The sequence below is a fragment of the Perca fluviatilis genome, chromosome 16, assembly GCF_010015445.1.
Source record: "Perca fluviatilis chromosome 16, GENO_Pfluv_1.0, whole genome shotgun sequence".
Classification (NCBI taxonomy): domain Eukaryota; kingdom Metazoa; phylum Chordata; class Actinopteri; order Perciformes; family Percidae; genus Perca; species Perca fluviatilis.
Window position 1 is genome coordinate 31790296 of NC_053127.1, and position 18651 is coordinate 31808946.

General features: G+C 38.8%; 1 protein-coding gene and 6 non-coding genes across 7 annotated transcripts; 6 read left to right on the top strand and 1 right to left on the bottom strand.

Moving 5' to 3' along the window:
- Positions 1–1916: 1916 nt before the first annotated feature.
- Positions 1917–8903, bottom strand: dlb (deltaB). The gene is given in 8 exon segments (XM_039776646.1): positions 1917–3481; positions 4170–4386; positions 5295–5656; positions 7291–7381; positions 7383–7549; positions 8112–8169; positions 8339–8578; positions 8681–8903. Coding segments are annotated over 8 exon segments (1905 nt in total). The 5' UTR covers positions 8732–8903; the 3' UTR covers positions 1917–2762.
- Positions 8904–12535: 3632 nt separating this feature from the next.
- On the top strand, positions 12536–12617 carry trnas-gcu. Its single transcript has one exon. It is a non-coding gene; the product is annotated as a tRNA-Ser (tRNA).
- A 2189-nt stretch (positions 12618–14806) lies between these two features.
- On the top strand, positions 14807–14888 carry trnas-gcu. The gene has a single exon. It is a non-coding gene; the product is annotated as a tRNA-Ser (tRNA).
- Positions 14889–15346: 458 nt separating this feature from the next.
- On the top strand, positions 15347–15428 carry trnas-gcu. Its single transcript has one exon. It is a non-coding gene; the product is annotated as a tRNA-Ser (tRNA).
- A 1291-nt stretch (positions 15429–16719) lies between these two features.
- trnas-gcu lies at positions 16720–16801 on the top strand. Its single transcript has one exon. It is a non-coding gene; the product is annotated as a tRNA-Ser (tRNA).
- Positions 16802–17427: 626 nt separating this feature from the next.
- trnas-gcu lies at positions 17428–17509 on the top strand. Its single transcript has one exon. It is a non-coding gene; the product is annotated as a tRNA-Ser (tRNA).
- Positions 17510–18529: 1020 nt separating this feature from the next.
- On the top strand, positions 18530–18611 carry trnas-gcu. The gene has a single exon. It is a non-coding gene; the product is annotated as a tRNA-Ser (tRNA).
- Positions 18612–18651: the final 40 nt, after the last annotated feature.

Here is an 18651-nt window from a genome sequence, read left to right on the forward strand (position 1 = left end):
GTGGGGGAGGCGTGCACACACTGCTGCGCTACAGGGAATCTATACAGATCCTGCGAAAACACTGCATGTCTTTAATTCATGAATAATTAATAATTAACTTTATAAAGTGTTTATTACAGGTTTGCAACTTGGTATCAGGCTCCAGCTGTTTGCTTAGCTCAGTTTGCAAGATAGAACATCAGCACGTCAACAGCCAAAGGTCTCGTGACGCCTAAACTATGTCTATGGTAAACAACATCAGCACCCATTGCTAATAAGGAATCCTTAAATGGGCTGATGGAAAATGCCTCTTTAAGAAAAGCTGTCCCACTATTTAGGCTAGGCCCACTTTGATCATTTTTTTTTTATCATTTCAATTATTTGTTCTTGTACATTGTCCATAAGTCTCTTTTTCATTACCCCCAACCCTAACCATAACTTTGTTCAGGTAGATTGTGTCATTTTGCAGAGATAATGTAAGGGTCACCAGGGCTTCTGTAAGAGGTAACTGTTACACTCAATTTAGGAAGACTAAATTTGGTCAATCAGCTTTTTCATTTACTGCAGTAGAAAAGTGGAACTCAATTCCACTTCACATTAGATATTGTGTAAGTCTCAGCAGTTTTAAAATGTCCTTAAAGACTTGGCTGAAGGCGAATCAACTATGTGATCATTGATCGTTTTATAACATGATGTGCCTACCAGCTGGTTTATATGTGAGTAATGCTTGTCACATGTTGTTTGATGTTAAGCTTTTATCTGTTTTGATAGTATTGTCTGTATTGTCTATATTGTCTATATTGTCCTTTTATCTCCCTTGCCCAGGGACCACAGATGTAAATTAGCTGTATAGCTGACTCTGGTACAGGGCCTGAACTGTGCATGGTCCCTGACAAATAAACTAATAAAATAAAATAAATAAATAAATTCCAATTAATCAGGAAGTTTCATCATATCACTCAGATCTCTGATGTTAAATGTTCTGCCAGCACTGCTCGGGCCTCTTGACTGCTGAATGAAGTCTATAATGTCTATAATCAGCATAACACCCACGTACCTGTGCACTTGGGTATATATCTCCTAGTCCTAGCACTCCTTCCCTTACCCTAAGGGAAGGCAATTGTCACTTGTCAGGCCGCCATTGTAAATAAGAAGCTGTTCTGACTTGCCTGTAAAATAAAAGGTGAAATAATTTTTTTTTAAAACAGGCAGGACAAATAATATGCAAAACAACATTTAAATACTTTGGGTATAGGTTTTTAGTATTGGTAACACCTTTTAATACAAAGTGTTACCGTCTTCTTTGTGGGACTCCAAGTGTCCTGTAACGATAGACCTCTTTGATTAGGTTCCTCTGAACTTAATAATACAATACTTAATTTATACAAGATACATTAAACAGAAACTGGTGACCACTCTAATGAATGAATCCATAATTATTGTTATTCTTACCAGCTTCCAATATGACTCAATTCTGCTGGCTATATTTGATTTCTATGTTTTACACATCACAGGGACTCCTGCAGTGTATCAGCCAATTAGAGTGATAGTTGTGTGACAGAGGTCTACGTGCATATAGATACTTAGCACGTCATAATTATATCTTACATCAAGTAATATCTCATTTAAATGGTGTTAGTTAAATGATGATTAACGGACATTTTTAAAGCAAAGATGCCAAATATTGTTTGGGGTTTGGGCCCATCGGTTGTACAAAACAGACAACTTGACTCTTTTTTTGACTAAACGATTAGCCAATTCATTGAGAAAACAATGGGCAGATAAATCAAGAATAAAAATAATTGTTAGTTGCAGCATAAACTCATAACACACTATACCCAGGCGCCTATAGCATGTAAAAAGACACATTTATAATGTCATCTTAAGTTCCTCTAATACAGTATTCTGTCTATGAAAAACATGGCAGACTTCCAGAATCACATCAAAGCAAATCTTTTATTCCACATCACAACCACAACATGATGAAATTAAATAATATGAATGAAAACATGTAACATAACACAAACTTTGGCATGGACACAAAATGGCACACGAAGGAGCAACGCGATCACTAGTGTATAAATGATATATATAAATTACAGTAACGGCTGACTTTGTGTTATAAAGCACATTTTCCTTCTATCCCTGCTCTGAATATCTTTGGGATATTTCACGCAGCCTTCACAGCCCATAAAACATCCAGGTACAACATCAAGCGTCGGTCTTCATTCAGCATCATATAAATATATCTTTACATCTGTGACAATCGAAGAGAAGCCATAAACATACGTTGTTTTTTTTTTCAAATAAATAATATAAAGAATAAAAATGATGGTATACGCACAATACGGAAATAATATCCAAAGGAAGATTGAAAAGCAAAAAAAAATAAATCAAAGCGAACATTTTAATAACAATAACCCAATAAAAATGGTTTTCCAAAAGTGGTCAGAGTATTGTGACTTCCTGTATTTGGTTTGTGTTGTAGGTCCTAAGAAAGGTGGATGGTATTATTAGTTTCTTTGGGTCTTAAAACATGGTAGAGCTTTGCCCTATATACTTTTTAATAATCTTTGTAAAATCATCTTCATCAGAATAGTTCATTCATCAACATTTTGTTTCTTATGCTTACATTTTGAATGGTACGTTATCTCCTGCATAAGCAGAGTGGTTTTTTTTTCAACTCATGGATTTGCTCCTTTCTTCACTGTGCATGAAGGCAGAGGAGCAACAAGTGCTAATATTCCTTTACCCCTTGTGGACGTCCATGATTTCTCTCGGTTTCATCTCAGCCCCGCCCCAGAGCCCAGGCCGGCCTCGTCCCTCCACATAAAGTCCGGACGCTCGCCTCTGGCTGGGCTGCTCTCCACAGGACTGGGCCTGTACCCGGACCTTCCGTCTGGGCACAGGGAGAGGCTGAGGCGAGCCGTGCCGTTGCTGATCTTGAACAGGCCGTTAGGACTCAGGAAGGAATCTCTTTCGCTTCCTCCCATGTTGTTGACCGAATCCAAGTCGTTGTAGACTGCGCTGTCGCTCAGCTGCTTCCTTCCCTGCAGTCTCCTCCTCCTCCTCCTCAAGAAGATAATACCCGCCACCAGGACCAGCACCAGGATGGCCAGGAGGCAGGAGACGGTGAGGGTGGCGGAGGAGGGCTGGGAGGTCTGGCGCAAAGCGGGCTTGAAACTGGGCTGGAGCGTGAACTCACAGCTCGGACCCATGAAGCCCTTTGGGCACTGGCACACCGGCCCGGTGAAGTGGGTAAAGCAGGTGCCGCCGTTCTGACACGGGTGAACGCCACAGGCGTCGGAGCGCACGCTGCAGTTCTTGCCGGTGTACCCCAGGGTACAGGAGCAGGTGTAGTCGTTCACGCCGTCTTGGCAGGTTCCGGCATTCTGGCAGGGGGTCGAGGCGCAGTCGTCAATGTTGACCTGGCAGTTGGCGCCGGTGAAGCCCGCCTGACAGCGGCACAGGACGCTCTGGCCGAGGTCCAGACACTCACCACCTGCAGAGGAGAGAGAAATACTCTGTTCAGCACCCAAGAGATCAGGAACGGCCAAGGAGCGTAGGGTTACATTCAACACTCTCTCTGAATAAAATTCACTGTTGGAATGTAACTAAGTACATTTACTCAAGTACTGTACTTCAGTAGTCTTCTCTTTTCATGCCACTTTCTACTTCTACTCCGCTACATCTCAGAGAGAAATATTGTACTTTTTACTCCACTACATTCATCTGTTACAGCTTTAGCTACTAGTTACTTTACACGTTAAGATTCCTGCACACAGAACACATGTAGTTTATAAAATCTGATGTTTGATTCTAAAGTAAACTAGCCAACAATATAACGGCCTACAAGTCCAGCTGAGATGATGAGACCATTAAACACACAACTGGTTGGATCCTTTACTCTTTCTACAATGGGAGGACAGTTCTGCATTGACTACTTTTACTTTTAATACTTTAAGTACATTTTCCTGATGATACTTAAATGCTTTTACTTAAGTAACATTTTCAATGTAGGACTTTTACTTGTAAGAGAGTATTTTTAGTAGAGTGTTGACTACTAAAAAATTAATAGGCAATTACTATGCCTATTCACTAAAACAATTTCATGTTCAGTTTCCAAACTGCTGATTCGCACTTCAGCCACAAGGTGTCGCCAGAGGGGAGGCCCTCTCGTGCCCACTCACCGTTCAGACAGGGCCTGTTGCTGCAGCGGTCCAGCTTCTTCTCACAGTTGGAGCCCGTGTAGCTGGGAGGGCAGCGGCAGGTGTAGCCTCCGGTCATCGCCTCCACACAGGTGCCGCCGTTGAAGCAGGGACCGTCTGCGCACGTCATGGCAATGATCTCGCAGTTCTTACCGTAGAATCCCTGCGGGCAGGTGCATGAGTAGTCGTTCTCCAGGTCCTGTGCACAGAGGAAGAAAAAAAAGCTTGACGTTAAGGAGGAAATGAAGTCCGGCAGGGATGTGTGGCGCCTTCTAGTTCTGGAGCGTTTTCATTTGTTTTGAAGGGTAGATAAAAGCTCTTGATTTTTAGTATGCATTATGAGATCAGTGGACATGAACCGAACTGTATTTAAGCTGCTAACATTACACACTATGTGTGCTGACACAAGACAGTTTACCCACCAACCAGTTCCATTCCCTCACCTATTTATCTCAAGACAGCCCAAAGTCAGTAGTTGTGTTGGTGTGTTTAAAATTAAATAGGTTTTTATGAGAAGAAAGTTAGATTTTGTTAATTTTTGTTTTGTTTTCCTATTTTTCTGTTATGCACAGCCACCTTTTTCTTATTTTCCTTATTTTCTCTTTCTTCTATACATTTTGTAGAGCCATCTGGTGGTCATACTTTGCATTTGTTACCTGTGAGTTCACTGGTGTTGGCAATCATCTTGTAGCTAAAAAAAGGGGAAACTGTGTGCAGAGGGCTACACGCTGAAGAAGGCGGTTGATGCTGCTACGCGTGGGTTGTTACCCAGCTCTATTTGTTAGAGTATTAACAATTTCAGTGTGGAATAGCCATCTAAATAACAGCTTTTTCACTTTTTGCAAGAAGAGGGCCTTGGACCTTTCTTCTTTTTGGAACTTTCTTTGTTTGTTTAAGGTAGATGTTCCTAATGTATATACTGGTAGTATGACGTTTTCTGCAACATCTACATACATGCAGACGAGGTGAAATGTTTGGAGACAAAGGGACAGGAAGTCCATGGGATCAATATGGTTGGCCTTATCTTATCTGTGATAGTTTTGTGTCTTCATTGTAACTTTAGTGCACCTTTAAACTAAACCGACTTTAATCACGGTGTGTACTCACATTGCAGCTGCCTCCGTTCTTGCAGGGGTTGCTGTCGCACTCGTTGGTTTCCAGCTCACAGTTGGTGCCTCCAAAGCCAGGCCGGCAGGTGCAGGTGTAGCTGCCCTGGCCCGTGTTGGTGCAAGTGGCACCGTTGGCGCAGGGCTTGTGGTTGGTGCAGTAGTTGAGGTCCTGGTCGCAGAAGAGCCCCCCCCAACCCTCCTGACAGTTACACTGCCATGGCTGGCTGCACGTCCCGTGGAGGCAGCCTGGGTAGCGGACGCATTCGCCGCAGGAGGGGCCCTGCCAGCCCATGCGACACGTACAGCCCCCAGGGGCCTCGCAGTAGCCGTGCCTCTCACTGCAGTCGGCCGAGCAGATGGCTGGGGAGGAGAGGAGAAGGGAGGGTGTATGATTACAATGGGCACGCCTTCTCATACATCTCTCACACACACACACACACACACACATGTGTGCAGGGCCCCCTGTCTGACCCCAGCCCTTTTCCAGACTTCACTGTTGGTTAAGTATTAAGCCAAGCAGCTGGTAGGCACACTGCCGGAGAGAAATGCTTTCTTTTATCTCCCCATTACACACACAAACGCACACACACACACACACACATACACACGCTAACACACCCAGGTCACCTTAAAAAAAGTGTGTGTGTGTGTGTGTGTGTGTAATGGGGGCCACAGCTCTTTCTTTCATTGTAACAGAGAACAAAAGGCAGATGGAACACCACAGAAGGTCTTGCAAAAGAGTAAAACACACACTACGGCACATCGCTCACATAAAGGAAACACTCTATATGCTCTGAAAAGATTCCTGTCTGTGTAGGAGATCACAAATCAACCTGGGTGATAAGATTAAAAAAAAAATTCCATTCCTGCCTTGACAAAACTTTTTTAAATTTTTCATGTCTTGGGAGGAAAAAACGTCTGGGTTGCTTGTCTTGCAAAAATCCAGTCCCTCAATGTTACTAATGTGTGAGTGAATACAAATGCTTTTGGTTGTCTCCACTCATCGAATTCCCTTAATTTCTTTACGTACTCAGATGTATGCGTTTATGAAATGTTCTCTTTACACTGTTTTGTGTCGTGAAGGAGAGTTTGGATCGAAAACCCCTAATTATGTGGCCATCCTCCTTTTAAGGAAACATCAGAAGGATGCCATTGACTTGATGTGTTTTATTTCTTTATTCTACAGTTTTTATCCTGCTTCTGTTTCCTACCTTCTAAATTAGTTTTTTCCATTGTTAAATAGTTTGTAACTTTGTTTTATGCCATGTAAATAAATTAGATTTTATTAGGCTATTGTTACAATTAGAAATGACTCATTCACTAAATAAATATATGTATATCTAGTTGGGTTATCATAGAAGACTACAAAATAACATGATGACAGGTTACATTCTACATTCAGGGGCGGTTCTATTTTAGAATTAGGATAGATGAAAAATTACTTTAATACTGAGCCACAGGGCCATTAGTGCAAAGGTGAGTGGTATTACGAATGAAATCAGATATGTATCTATGGAAAAGCAGACATTTCCAAAATGCAGTATCGACAACTTTTGAAAATTAGACATTTATGCGATTGAGTAATGGCTGACAAGCACTATTCCTGAAAATAGCTCCGATTTTTTTCTGAATGATCTATAGGCATCTAGATTCTGGGTTTAGTTTCACAATGCGGTGATATTCCTATAGCAGAGCTCCTTCGCTCACAATACTAGTCACTAGACACTAGTCTCTTTTTCTTTTTTTTGCAATTATTTTTTAGGGGTTCCGGGATCAAGTTAAGGGGTGCCTCGGTACCCCTAAACAAGTTCTAAAATCGCCCCTGCTACCAGTACCATCATGTATTAATGTGTAATATATAATCCATAAAAGCTACTCATGTGGTTGAATGGGTTGAATGCAGTGTTTGTTCCTCCCCGGCAGGTTAACCACTGAACTGCACAACTACTGCAGGACTCCTAGGTAGGCTACTCATTGCTGTAATATGCACTCACGCTCCGAGCAGTAGTTCCCCTTCCAGCCCTCCAGGCAGATGCGGTTGCCCTCCTCGTCGCAGGTGTAGTGGCCCAGCGTGTCGTCTCTCGGCCATCCAGTACTCCGCGCAGCCGTCTCCGAAGTAGTACTCGTCGCAGAAGACGTGGTAGGAGTAGCGCAGCTCGCTCTGCTCGCCGAAGTGCACGTCCTGGGACCAGTCCTCCCCGATGGCGAGTCTCCTCCGGGTCGCCAGGCGGCTCACTAGGTTGTTCTGGTTGTCTGCAGAAGGGAACGGGGAGACATTTATTATGAACCCTCCGGTTGTCCTCGGGTAAAAACTGAGCCGTTTTTAAAGTTTCTATATCAGAAATTTGGGGTTCTTTCAACCAAATTGGCCCAAAATAACATGGATGGATTCCAACACTCTTCGCAAGTAAAATAAAGGATTGTATTGAAATGTGGGTCTTTTATTCCTTTTTTATAGCATTTGAAAAGAAAAAAACATTAAAATGGTTTTAAAACGGTTTCCTGACGTAAACAGATAGCCCAGTAGTATGCGACTATCCATTTAGCATACTCTGATCTTAACTATTCAAAATGATTGATAATTTCAGCTTTTTTCAAACTCAAAAATTAGGTAGGCTATACTTTCATATACATGAGGTTTGTTGACCCTGAATTCCCAAAACAAGTGTAAAACGTGTGGTAATAAGTTTACTAACAGGATGTAACACCCATTCAGGTGATAATGTATACGTTATGATTTATAAAACAGACGTCAGATGTAAATCCAATTAATACGAAGTTGTATCGATATCAGCGAGTCAAAGACACAACCCACCTGTGTATTCGGTGGGAGATTCAGCGTTCCAGGCTTCAATGATCAACGAAAATGTCCCCTAGAACAGACAAAAACAACACTTTTAATATTATTACAATAGTAGTTAACGTGGCCATTTTACGCAATCATCTGGCATTGATAATGAATTGGTAGATACATGATGTCCTATCATATACAACACCCTAACAACAACAGTATCGTTTGTGTAACTATGGTTTTCCATTTACCGGCCACTTGAAGTGGAAAGGCACCCGGATGGGAGCGCTGCTGGAGATCGAGGTGTGATCGGCCCTGATAACGTTGGTGTTTCCGGTGCCAAAGGTGCAAGGCGGCTCGGCGGAGATCACATCCTCCGGGTGTTTAAGGCAAATTCTGAAAAATATGTGACAGTCCCTGTGTCTTCTGCAGATGCGTTGCGCCGTGTGGAATGAATTAATTTTCAGCTCAAACACACCAGAGGACAAAACCTGCAATGACAGAAAAACATGATATAAGACACACACGCTGTGCGTAAAGACACGATGAGATCGGTTGTTGTTTTTTTTTGGCACAAACAGAAGCCAACTTACTACGTGTAATAAGGCCAGAGCCAAGAGGTATCTCAGGTGTAAATGTGCCATTTCTTCTCAGAGTTTTCCAGCTCTAAGTGGATGGCCGCATTCGTCGTGTGCAATAATATTCCCAAACGTTGTTGAAGAAATCTCAAAACAGTTTCATCACTTTGGACTCCGTGATCTTGTTGGTGTCTCTTAAATCCTTGTCTACTAACGATGGTCTTCTCCTCCGTCCTATTGTTGGCACTTTGGTTCTGCTGCGTAAAAGACGCTGCAGTGTTTTTATACCCTCTGATGCTGCGCGTCCCAGAAGGAGGTGGAGCCGGAGCAGACCTCAGGGGACCAGCCTGACACAGGGGGCCTGCCTGGGGATTTAGACAACCCACATTACACCTGGACCTGGTCCTTGATAGGAATCTGCATAAGAAGCTGACGCAGGGCAGACATGTTTAACGTTAGGCTACTGCATGAATCTTAACCACTCAAGCTAATGTGGGTGATAAAACTGAATCGCCACAGAAGTATTGGATGGACCAAAAAATCTACAACTGGTCTGAAAACAGCAAACTATCCAAGTTTTAGTGATTTCAGACTTTAAGAACTTTTAATATATAGTTTAAGTGAGTAGCTTAATAAACTATTATTTAGGCATTCAGATTTGAACAAAGTGCCAGGACATTATATAATTAAGGCCTTCTGCATTTCATCAGCAGTTAACTTTAACACCAATGTATAGATCATTGTTCAGAAAGTTTTCCTTTTTTCTTTTTTGGATCTTGTCTACACACTAAACAAAGCTCAGAAGGAAGCGGGGAAGAATAGGGTAGCTTTTCTTTCTTTACATCCAACATTATAATTGCTCTGACGCGTGTGGGGGGACAAAGGGTGGGCAGGTCCCGGAGCAGAACGCATTGTGCGTCTAGCGGCTATTCAGGCCTCTTCTGTCGCGCTCCTGGGCCTGAAGAAGGGTGCGGGGGGACAACAGAAGGGGGGGGTGTTGCTCGCGCGCGTGTGTGTCCTGCAGAGTTTGGACTATCATGTTGCTTTTGTCTGGACCTCATGCGAACAGCTGTATGGTAATCAACGGCACATGGTCGACCGTGTGCGGCTCCAAACCCGGCTATTGTCTCCCCAAAGCTTCCACCCCCGGCGCGCGCGCGCGCGCACACACACACACACACACACACACACACACACACACACACACACACACACACACACACACACGCTAACTAACCCTGTATTGATTTAGGGAGGACTGCGTTGGCTGTCGGTTTCAGCACCTGTCGCTGGCAGAGGGTCTAAACTAAACACACCTAAACTAAGCTGATCTTTAACACTGCATGACTGATTTAATGGAACAATAAGCAGCCTCTGAAATAATTTTACACGAGGGGTTTCAAGACCCTTAACAATAAATATTGATTTGTGTTTGGTTATTATCTTTATTGTGAGCGTCGCCTGGAGGAGAGTTTCTGGTGGTGGTGGCCATTGGAAGGATGACATATAAAAAGCGACTGTGGAGGTGAAACGAGTCATTAGGACTCCAAACATTTCAACCGACAGACATAAAGTCAAATATTTCCACATGGCAACCGCATTAAAAGTCTCAGTGTTTAGCAATCCCACACTGCAAAGTGCGTTGGGTTGTGTGTATGGTCCTAGTGGTGAGAGAGTGGGGGGTCCTGTTGATATTCTAATGAGAAAAGAGGACGCGTGCCTGAGGTGGCCCCCTGTATATCCCGGCACGCTTCCCTGCAGGACAACGAGGACAAACGAGGGAGGAAACTATCACACTTGTATGTGAAGTAAGTTAAGCTAAAGGAAAAGGGCTGGGGCAGATTCTTGTGGTTCTTGGTGGTCAGCTCACTCACACAGCATTATGTCAAACCCTTAGTCCAGAACAGTGGGTCTAAAAGTGGGACCAATCATCTCCCAAGGAATTCCAGCTTCCCCTTACAAAATGAGGACAATTTGGATTTTACTACCATTTCTGCAGGTCAAAAGTAGAGAGAGGACACTACACAGAGCACGACACTATGGTTTCATTCCATCTTCTCACAGAGTACCAACATGTTCCCTAAAAATTTACTTTTCAGTGCCAAAATGGCTTGTGTCCGGCAATATTTAATGGAGGAGTACAGTGTATCTGTGTGTTTTTAAAGTCAACTTTTTAAATGTGCTCTACTGACTGGGTCATGAGTTTGGTGCAGTACCCCCATGCTTTGTGCTTTATAATATTTGAGGATGAACTGGTATCATTTTTCACAAAGAGGAGACAAAAGGTGCTTACAAAGAAGCTCTCCCTCCTTCCAATATCTTACAATGATATTTTTATGAAACATAAGCAAAAGTTACAGCCTGTGTATGATCTGAATAAAGATGCACCAGCTCTGTGGCTGCTCTTGGTCTGGAGCATCGTGATATTTACACCACACACCCTGGGATAATTTATTTTCAACAGATCTTATAAGGGGAGAATGAAATTATATCTGAGATGTGAAAATAAGAGCCTCTCCTGCTCTCCCCCAAAGGATGATAACACTCCCTTTAGCAAAACGGCAAAAGATACACCCCCACAATAATTTCCATACAGTGCCTAGCTGAACATGTGTGTGGGTTTGTGTGTTACATCATATCAAATCTCTTACATCCTACAATCCTGATGTCACACACGCAGCCCCCACACATCATCCAGTTTTTCTTTGGGAGGGGCAGAAACACTCATTTTAAAAGTTTGCACCGCGTCCATACAGTATACCTGCTGCATCTCTCCGTGGGGGAGGATGTGTGTGTCTTTGTGTCAGGAGCAGATGGACAGTGCACCCTCTCTGCTGTTATCATCTGTATTACTTGCAGGAGTGTGACACGAGTGTGCCACGGGGCATGGGAACCAAAGAGGAGTCAAGTCAACCCCCCCCTCCCTCCCCACCTCCCACTAGTTTGAGTGGCCGGCATCTGCCTCATCTCCAGCCCACAACAGCTTGGAGATCCTGCTCCCCAAGGACTCTTGAAGAAAGAGAGGGGGAGCTGCTGCAAATCTGACACCTGCAGGCTCCTGGGGGAGAAGTCGGCCTGTTGTGGCCACTTCTGCAGCCTGCTGTCTGACTGTGGGACAATAGGAGGTGTGGAATGGGAGTCTGGTGGGCCGTGATGTTGTGTGCGTGTGTGTGTGTGTGTGTGTGTGTGTGTGTGTGTGTGTGTGTGTGTGTGTGTGTGTGTGTGTGTGTGTGTGTGTGTGTGTGTGTGTGTCAGCATATATACAGCCTTTAATGTATGCATACCATTTGGTTGATTGGTTGATCTCATTAAGATGCTGAATGCTGGACTACTATGGGGTACCTAAACATGCACACAGCCCTGCCACATCCCCATTGTGCAAATTTATGGCTGAGTCAGAGGGGCATGACGTGTTTGTAGGTGCATTATTAGGCAAATCACTGGCTAGACTGAAATACTGTACTGTTTCTGTAACAATTCCTTTGTGAAATCAGTGTTTTGAAACATTGTAGGCCATTCTTGTTCCCTTAGGCCATCTGTGCCTTCAGCCCTCCTCCAGACCCTTGCAGGACAGCTGGCTGACAGTAATACTGTACTTTACCTCAGCTTTGCTCCGGACTCTGAAGTCTTGCCCTTTCCTTATTGCTACAACACATACGGAACCTTTTCTTGCTCAGTTAGTCCCATGATTAAAGTTCTTAAGATTAGTAAAGCCAAGTGGATCTACTGTATACAGTCATAGCATAGTATGTTGAAAATATTTATAAAAAAGTCATAGTATAGTATGTTGAAATAAGTCACAGTATAGTCTATGTAAAGACTCAGGGCGTTACCTGGATCCAAACTTTACTTTATGATATAATGGAAAAAGATGAGGTGGCCGAGTGGTTAAGGCGATGGACTGCTAATCCATTGTGCTCTGCACGCGTGGGTTTGAATCCCATCCTCGTCGAAGCAGAGTTTATTGTTCTGCTACAGTTACATGTCAACAATATAACTGACTATATTCAAACACTGATCTCTATAACAATGTTATCAGTATCTCCCATAGACATCTACATCTGATTATTGTTTTAGTGATAGTATGTTGAAAAAATCATACTATAATATGACGAACAAAGTAATGTAAAAGTCATACTATTGCATATCGAGAGAAGTCACAGTATGTCGAAAAACGTGATAAAAACTCATAGTATAGTATGTCTAATAAAGTGTTGAAAAGTCATAGTATAGTATGTTGAAAAAAAGTCATAGTATAGTATGTCGAAAAAAGTGATAAAAAAGTTATAGTATAAAGTAGATAAAGTCAAATCGAGAGAAGAAACCATATGTCTAAAAAATGTATAAAAAAGTAATAGAGTTGTATGTCGAAAAAATGTATAAAAAAGTCATAGTATAGCATGTCGAAAAAAAATCATAGTATAGTATGTTGAAAAAAGTGATAAAAAATCATAGTATAGTATGTTGAAAAAAGTGATAAAAATGTTATAGTATGTCAAAAAAAAGTCATGGTATAGTATGTTGAAAAAAGTCATAGTATAGTATGTTAAAAAAAGTGATAAAAAAGTCATAGTATAGTATGTCAAAAAATTGATAAAAACATCATAGTACAGTATGTCTAAATAAGTCATAGTATAGTATGTTGAAAAAAATGATAAAGTCATAGTATAGTATGTCGAAAAAGTGTTTATAAAGTCGTGAAAACAGACGAGGTGGCCGCCTCGTCTGTTTTCATGACTTTATAAAGTAAAGGTTGGATCCAGGTAACGCCCTAAGTCTTTACATAGACTAACTATACTGTGGCTTAATTATCACTTTTTCGACATACTATACTATGACTTATTTACTGTACTATGATGTTTTTATCAATTTTTTGACATACTATACTATGGCTTTTTATCACTTTTTTCGACATACTATACTATGACTTATTTCGACATACTATACTATGACTTATTTCGACACTATGATTATGACTGTTCAACACTTTATTAGACATACTATTCTATGACTTTTTTTGACATACTATACTATGATTTTTTTTCAACATACTATTACAATAATGTATCTGGGAGATACAGATAACATTATTATAGAGATCAGTATTTGAATATAGCCAGTTAATTTGTTGACATGTAACTGTAGCAGTGGTTAAGGCGATGGACTGCTAATCCATTGTGCTCTGCACACGTGGGTTCGAATCCCATCCTCGTTGGAATTTTTTTTTGAAGTCATAGTATAGTAAGTGAAAAAAAATCATAGTATAGTATGTCAAAAAAAGCGATAAAAAGTCATAGAATAGTATGTCTAATAAAGTGTTGAAAAGTCATAGTATAGTATGTCGAAATAATTCATAGTATAGTATGTCGAAAAAAGTGATAAAAAAGTAATAGTATAAAGTAGATTAAGTCAAATCGAGAGAAGAAACCCTATGTCTAAAAAATTGTTAAAAATGTCATAGTATAGCATGTTGGAAAAAAGTGATAAAAAGTCATAGTATAGTATGTCTAATAAAGTGTTGAAAAGTCATAGTACAGTATGTCGAAATAAGTCATAGTATAGTATGTCGAAAAAAGTGATAAAACAGTTATAGTATAAAGTAGTTAAAATCGAAACGAGAGAAGAAAACATATGTCTAAAAAATTTATAAAAAAGTAAAAGAATTGTATGTCGAAAGAATTGATAAAAAAAGTCATAGTATAGCATGTTGAAAAAAAATCATAGTATAGTATGTCGAAAAGAGTGATAAAAAGTCATAGTATAGTATGTCAAAATAAGTCATAGTATAGTATGTTGAAAAAAGTGATAAAAAAGTTATAGTATGTCAAAAAAAGTTATAGTATAGTATGTCGAAATAAGTCATAGTATAGCATGTCGGAAAAAAATCATAGTATAGTATGTCGAAAAAAGTGATAAAAAGTCATAGTATAGTATGTTGAAAAAAGTGATAAAAAGTCATAGTATAGTATGTCGAAATAAGTCATAGTATAGTACATTGAAAAAAATTATGAAGTCATAGTATAGTAAGTCAAAAAAGTGAAAAAAGTCATAGTATAGTATGTCTAAATAAGTCATAGTACAGTAAGTCTATGTAAAGACTCAGGGCGTGATCTATCTTTACTTTATAATATCACGAAAACAGACGAGGTGGCCGAGTGGTTAAGGCAATGGACTGCTAATCCATTGTGCTCTGCACGTGTGGGTTCGAATCCCATCCTCGTCTAAAAAAAATTATGAAGTCATAGTATAGTAAGTGAAAAAAAAAATCATAGTATGTCAAAAAAAGCGATAAAAAGTCATAGAATAGTATGTCTAATAATGTGTTGAAAAGTCATAGTATAGTATGTCTAAATAAGTCATAGTATAGTATGTCGTAAAAAAATCATAGTATAGTATGTCGAAAAAGTGATAAAAAGTCATAGTATAGTATGTCAAAATAAGTCATAGTATAGTATGTTGAAAAAAGTGATAAAAAAGTTATAGTATGTCAAAAAAGTCATAGTATAGTATGTCGAAATAAGTCATAGTATAGTACATTGAAAAAAATTATGAAGTCATAGTATAGTAAGTCAAAAAAGTGAAAAAAGTCATAGTATAGTATGTCTAAATAAGTCATAGTACAGTAAGTCTATGTAAAGACTCAGGGCGTGATCTATCTTTACTTTATAATATCAGAAAACAGACGAGGTGGCCGAGTGGTTAAGGCGATGGACTGCTAATCCATTGTGCTCTGCACGCATGGGTTCGAATCCCATCCTCGTCGAAGAGTTTATTGTTCTGTTGTAGTTACATGTCAACAATATAACTGGCTGTATTCAAACACTAGTAGATTGAGTCAAATCGTGAGAAGAAACCATATGTCTAACATATTGATAAAAAAGTCATAGTATAGCATGTCGAAAAAAAAATCATAGTGTAGTATGTCATAAAAAGTCATAGCATAGTATGTCGAAAAAAGTTATAGTATAAAGTAGATTAAGTCAAATCGAGAGAAGAAACCATATGTCTAAAAAATTTATAAAAAAGTAAAAGAATTGTATGTCGAAAGAATTGATAAAAAAAGTCATAGTATAGCATGTCGAAAAAAAATCATAGTATAGTATGTCGAAAAAGTGATAAAAAGTCATAGTATAGTATGTCAAAATAAGTCATAGTATAGTATGTCGAAATAAGTCATAGTATAGTATGTTGAAAAAAGTGATAAAAAGTCATAGTATAGTATGTCGAAATAAGTCATAGTATAGTACATTGGAAAAAATTATGAAGTCATAGTATAGTAAGTCAAAAAAAGTGAAAAAAGTCATAGTATAGTAATGTTAAGTAAGTCATGAAGTACAGTAAGTCTATGTAAAGACTCAGGGCGTGATCTATCTTTACTTTATAATATCACGAAAACAGACGAGGGGTCGAAAGTGGTTAAGGCAATGGACTGCTAATCCATTGTGCTCTGCACGTAGGGTTCGAATCCCATCCTGCTCTAAAAAAAAATATGAAGTCATAGTATAGTAAGTGAAAAAAAAATCATAGTATGTCAAAAAAGCGATAAAAAGTCATAGAATAGTATGTCTAATAATGTGATAAAAAGTCATAGTATAGTATGGTAAATAAGTCATAGTATAGTACATTGAAAAAATTATAGTATAAAGTAGATTAAGTGCCAAATCGAGAGAAGAAACCATATGTCTAAAAAATTTATAAAAAGTAAAAGAATTATGTGTCGAAAGAATTGATAAAAAAGTCATAGTATAGTATGTCGAAAAAATTATAGTATAGTATGTCGAAAAAAGTGATAAAAAGTCATAGTATAGTATGTCGAAATAAGTCATAGTATAGTATGTTGAAAAAGAGATAAAAAGTATAGTTTTTTTAAAAGTTATAGTATGTCGAAATAAATCATAGTATAGTACATTGAAAAAAATTTATAAAGTCATAGTATAGTAAGTCAAAAAAGTGAAAAAGTCATAGTATAGTATGTCTAAATAAGTCATAGTACAGTAAGTCTATGTAAAGACTCAGGGCGTGATCTATCTTTACTTTATAATATCACGAAAACAGACGAGGTGGCCGAGTGGTTAAGGCGATGGACTGCTAATCCATTGTGCTCTGCACGCATGGGTTCGAATCCCATCCTCGTCGAAGAGTTTATTGTTCTGTTGTAGTTACGTGTCAACAATATAACTGGCTGTATTCAAACACTAGTAGATTGAGTCAAATCGTGAGAAGAAACCATATGTCTAACATATTGATAAAAAAGTCATAGTATAGCATGTCGAAAAAAAATCATAGTGAAGTATGTCATAAAAAGTCATAGCATAGTATGTCGAAAAAGTTATAGTATAAAGTAGATTAAGTCAAATCGAGAGAAGAAACCATATGGCCTAAAAATTTATAAAAAGTAAAAAAGAATTGTATGTCGAAAGAATTGATAAAAAGTCATAGTATAGCATGTCGAAAAAATTTATACGTTAGTATGTCGGAAAAAGTGATAAAAAAGTCATAGTATAGTATGTCGAAAAAGTCATAGTATAGTATGTCGAAATAAGTCATAGTATAGTATGTTGAAAAAAGTGATAAAAGTACAGTATAGTATGTCGAAATGAGTCATACTATAGTACATTGAAAAAAATTATGAAGTCATAGTATAGTAAGTCAAAAAAGTGAAAAAAGTCATAGTATAGTATGTCTAAATAAGTCATAGTACAGTAAGTCTATGTAAAGACTCAGGGCGTGATCTATCTTTACTTTATAATATCACTAAAACAGACGAGGTGGCCGAGTGGTTAAGGCGATGGACTGCTAATCCATTGTGCTCTGCACGCGTGGGTTCGAGTCCCATCCTCGTCGAAGAGTTTATTGTTCCGTTGCAGTTACATGTCAACAATATAACTGGCTGTATTCAAACACTAGTAGATTGAGTCAAATCGTGAGAAGAAACCGTATGTCTAATATATTGATAAAAAAGTCATATTATAGCATGTCTGCACGCGTGGGTTCGAATCCCATCTTCGTCGAAAAAAAATTATGAAGTCATAGTATAGTAAGTGAAAAAAAATCATAGTATTGTATGTCAAAAAAAGTGATAAAAAGTCATTGAATAGTATGTCTAATAAAGTGTTGAAAAGTCATAGTATAGTATGTCGAAATAAGTCATAGTATAGTATGTCGAAAAAAGTGATAAAAAAGTTATAGTACAAAGTAGATTAAGTCAAATCAAGAGAAGAAACCATATGTCTAAAAAATTGATAAAAATGTCATAGTATAGCATGTCGGAAAAAAAATCATAGTATAGTATGTCGAAAAAAGTGATAAAAAGTCATAACATAGTATGTCGAAAAGAGTGATAAAAAACTCATAGTATAGTATGTCGAAAAAAGTGATAAAAAGTCATAGTATAGTATGTCTAATAAAGTGTTGAAAAGTCATAGTATGTCAAAATAAGTCATAGTATAGTATGTTGAAAAAAGTGATAAAAAAGTTATAGTATGTCAAAAAAAGTCATAGTATAGTATGTCGAAATAAGTCATAGTATAGCATGTCGGAAAAAAATCATAGTATTCTATGTCGAAAAAAGTGATAACAAAGTCATAGTATAGTATGTCGAAATAAGTCATAGTATAGTATGTCGAAAAAAGTGATAAAAAAGTCATAGTATAGTATGTCGAAAAAAGTGATAAAAAGTCATAGTATAGTATGTCGAAATGAGTCATACTATAGTACATTGAAAAAAATTATGAAGTCATAGTATAGTAAGTCAAAAAAGTGAAAAAAGTCATAGTATAGTATGTCTAAATAAGTCATAGTACAGTAAGTCTATGTAAAGACTCAGGGCGTGATCTATCTTTACTTTATAATATCACGAAAACAGACGAGGTGGCCGAGTGGTTAAGGCGATGGACTGCTAATCCATTGTGCTCTGCACGCGTGGGTTCGAATCCCATCCTCGTCGAAGCAGAGTTTATTGTTCTGCTACAGTTACATAATATATA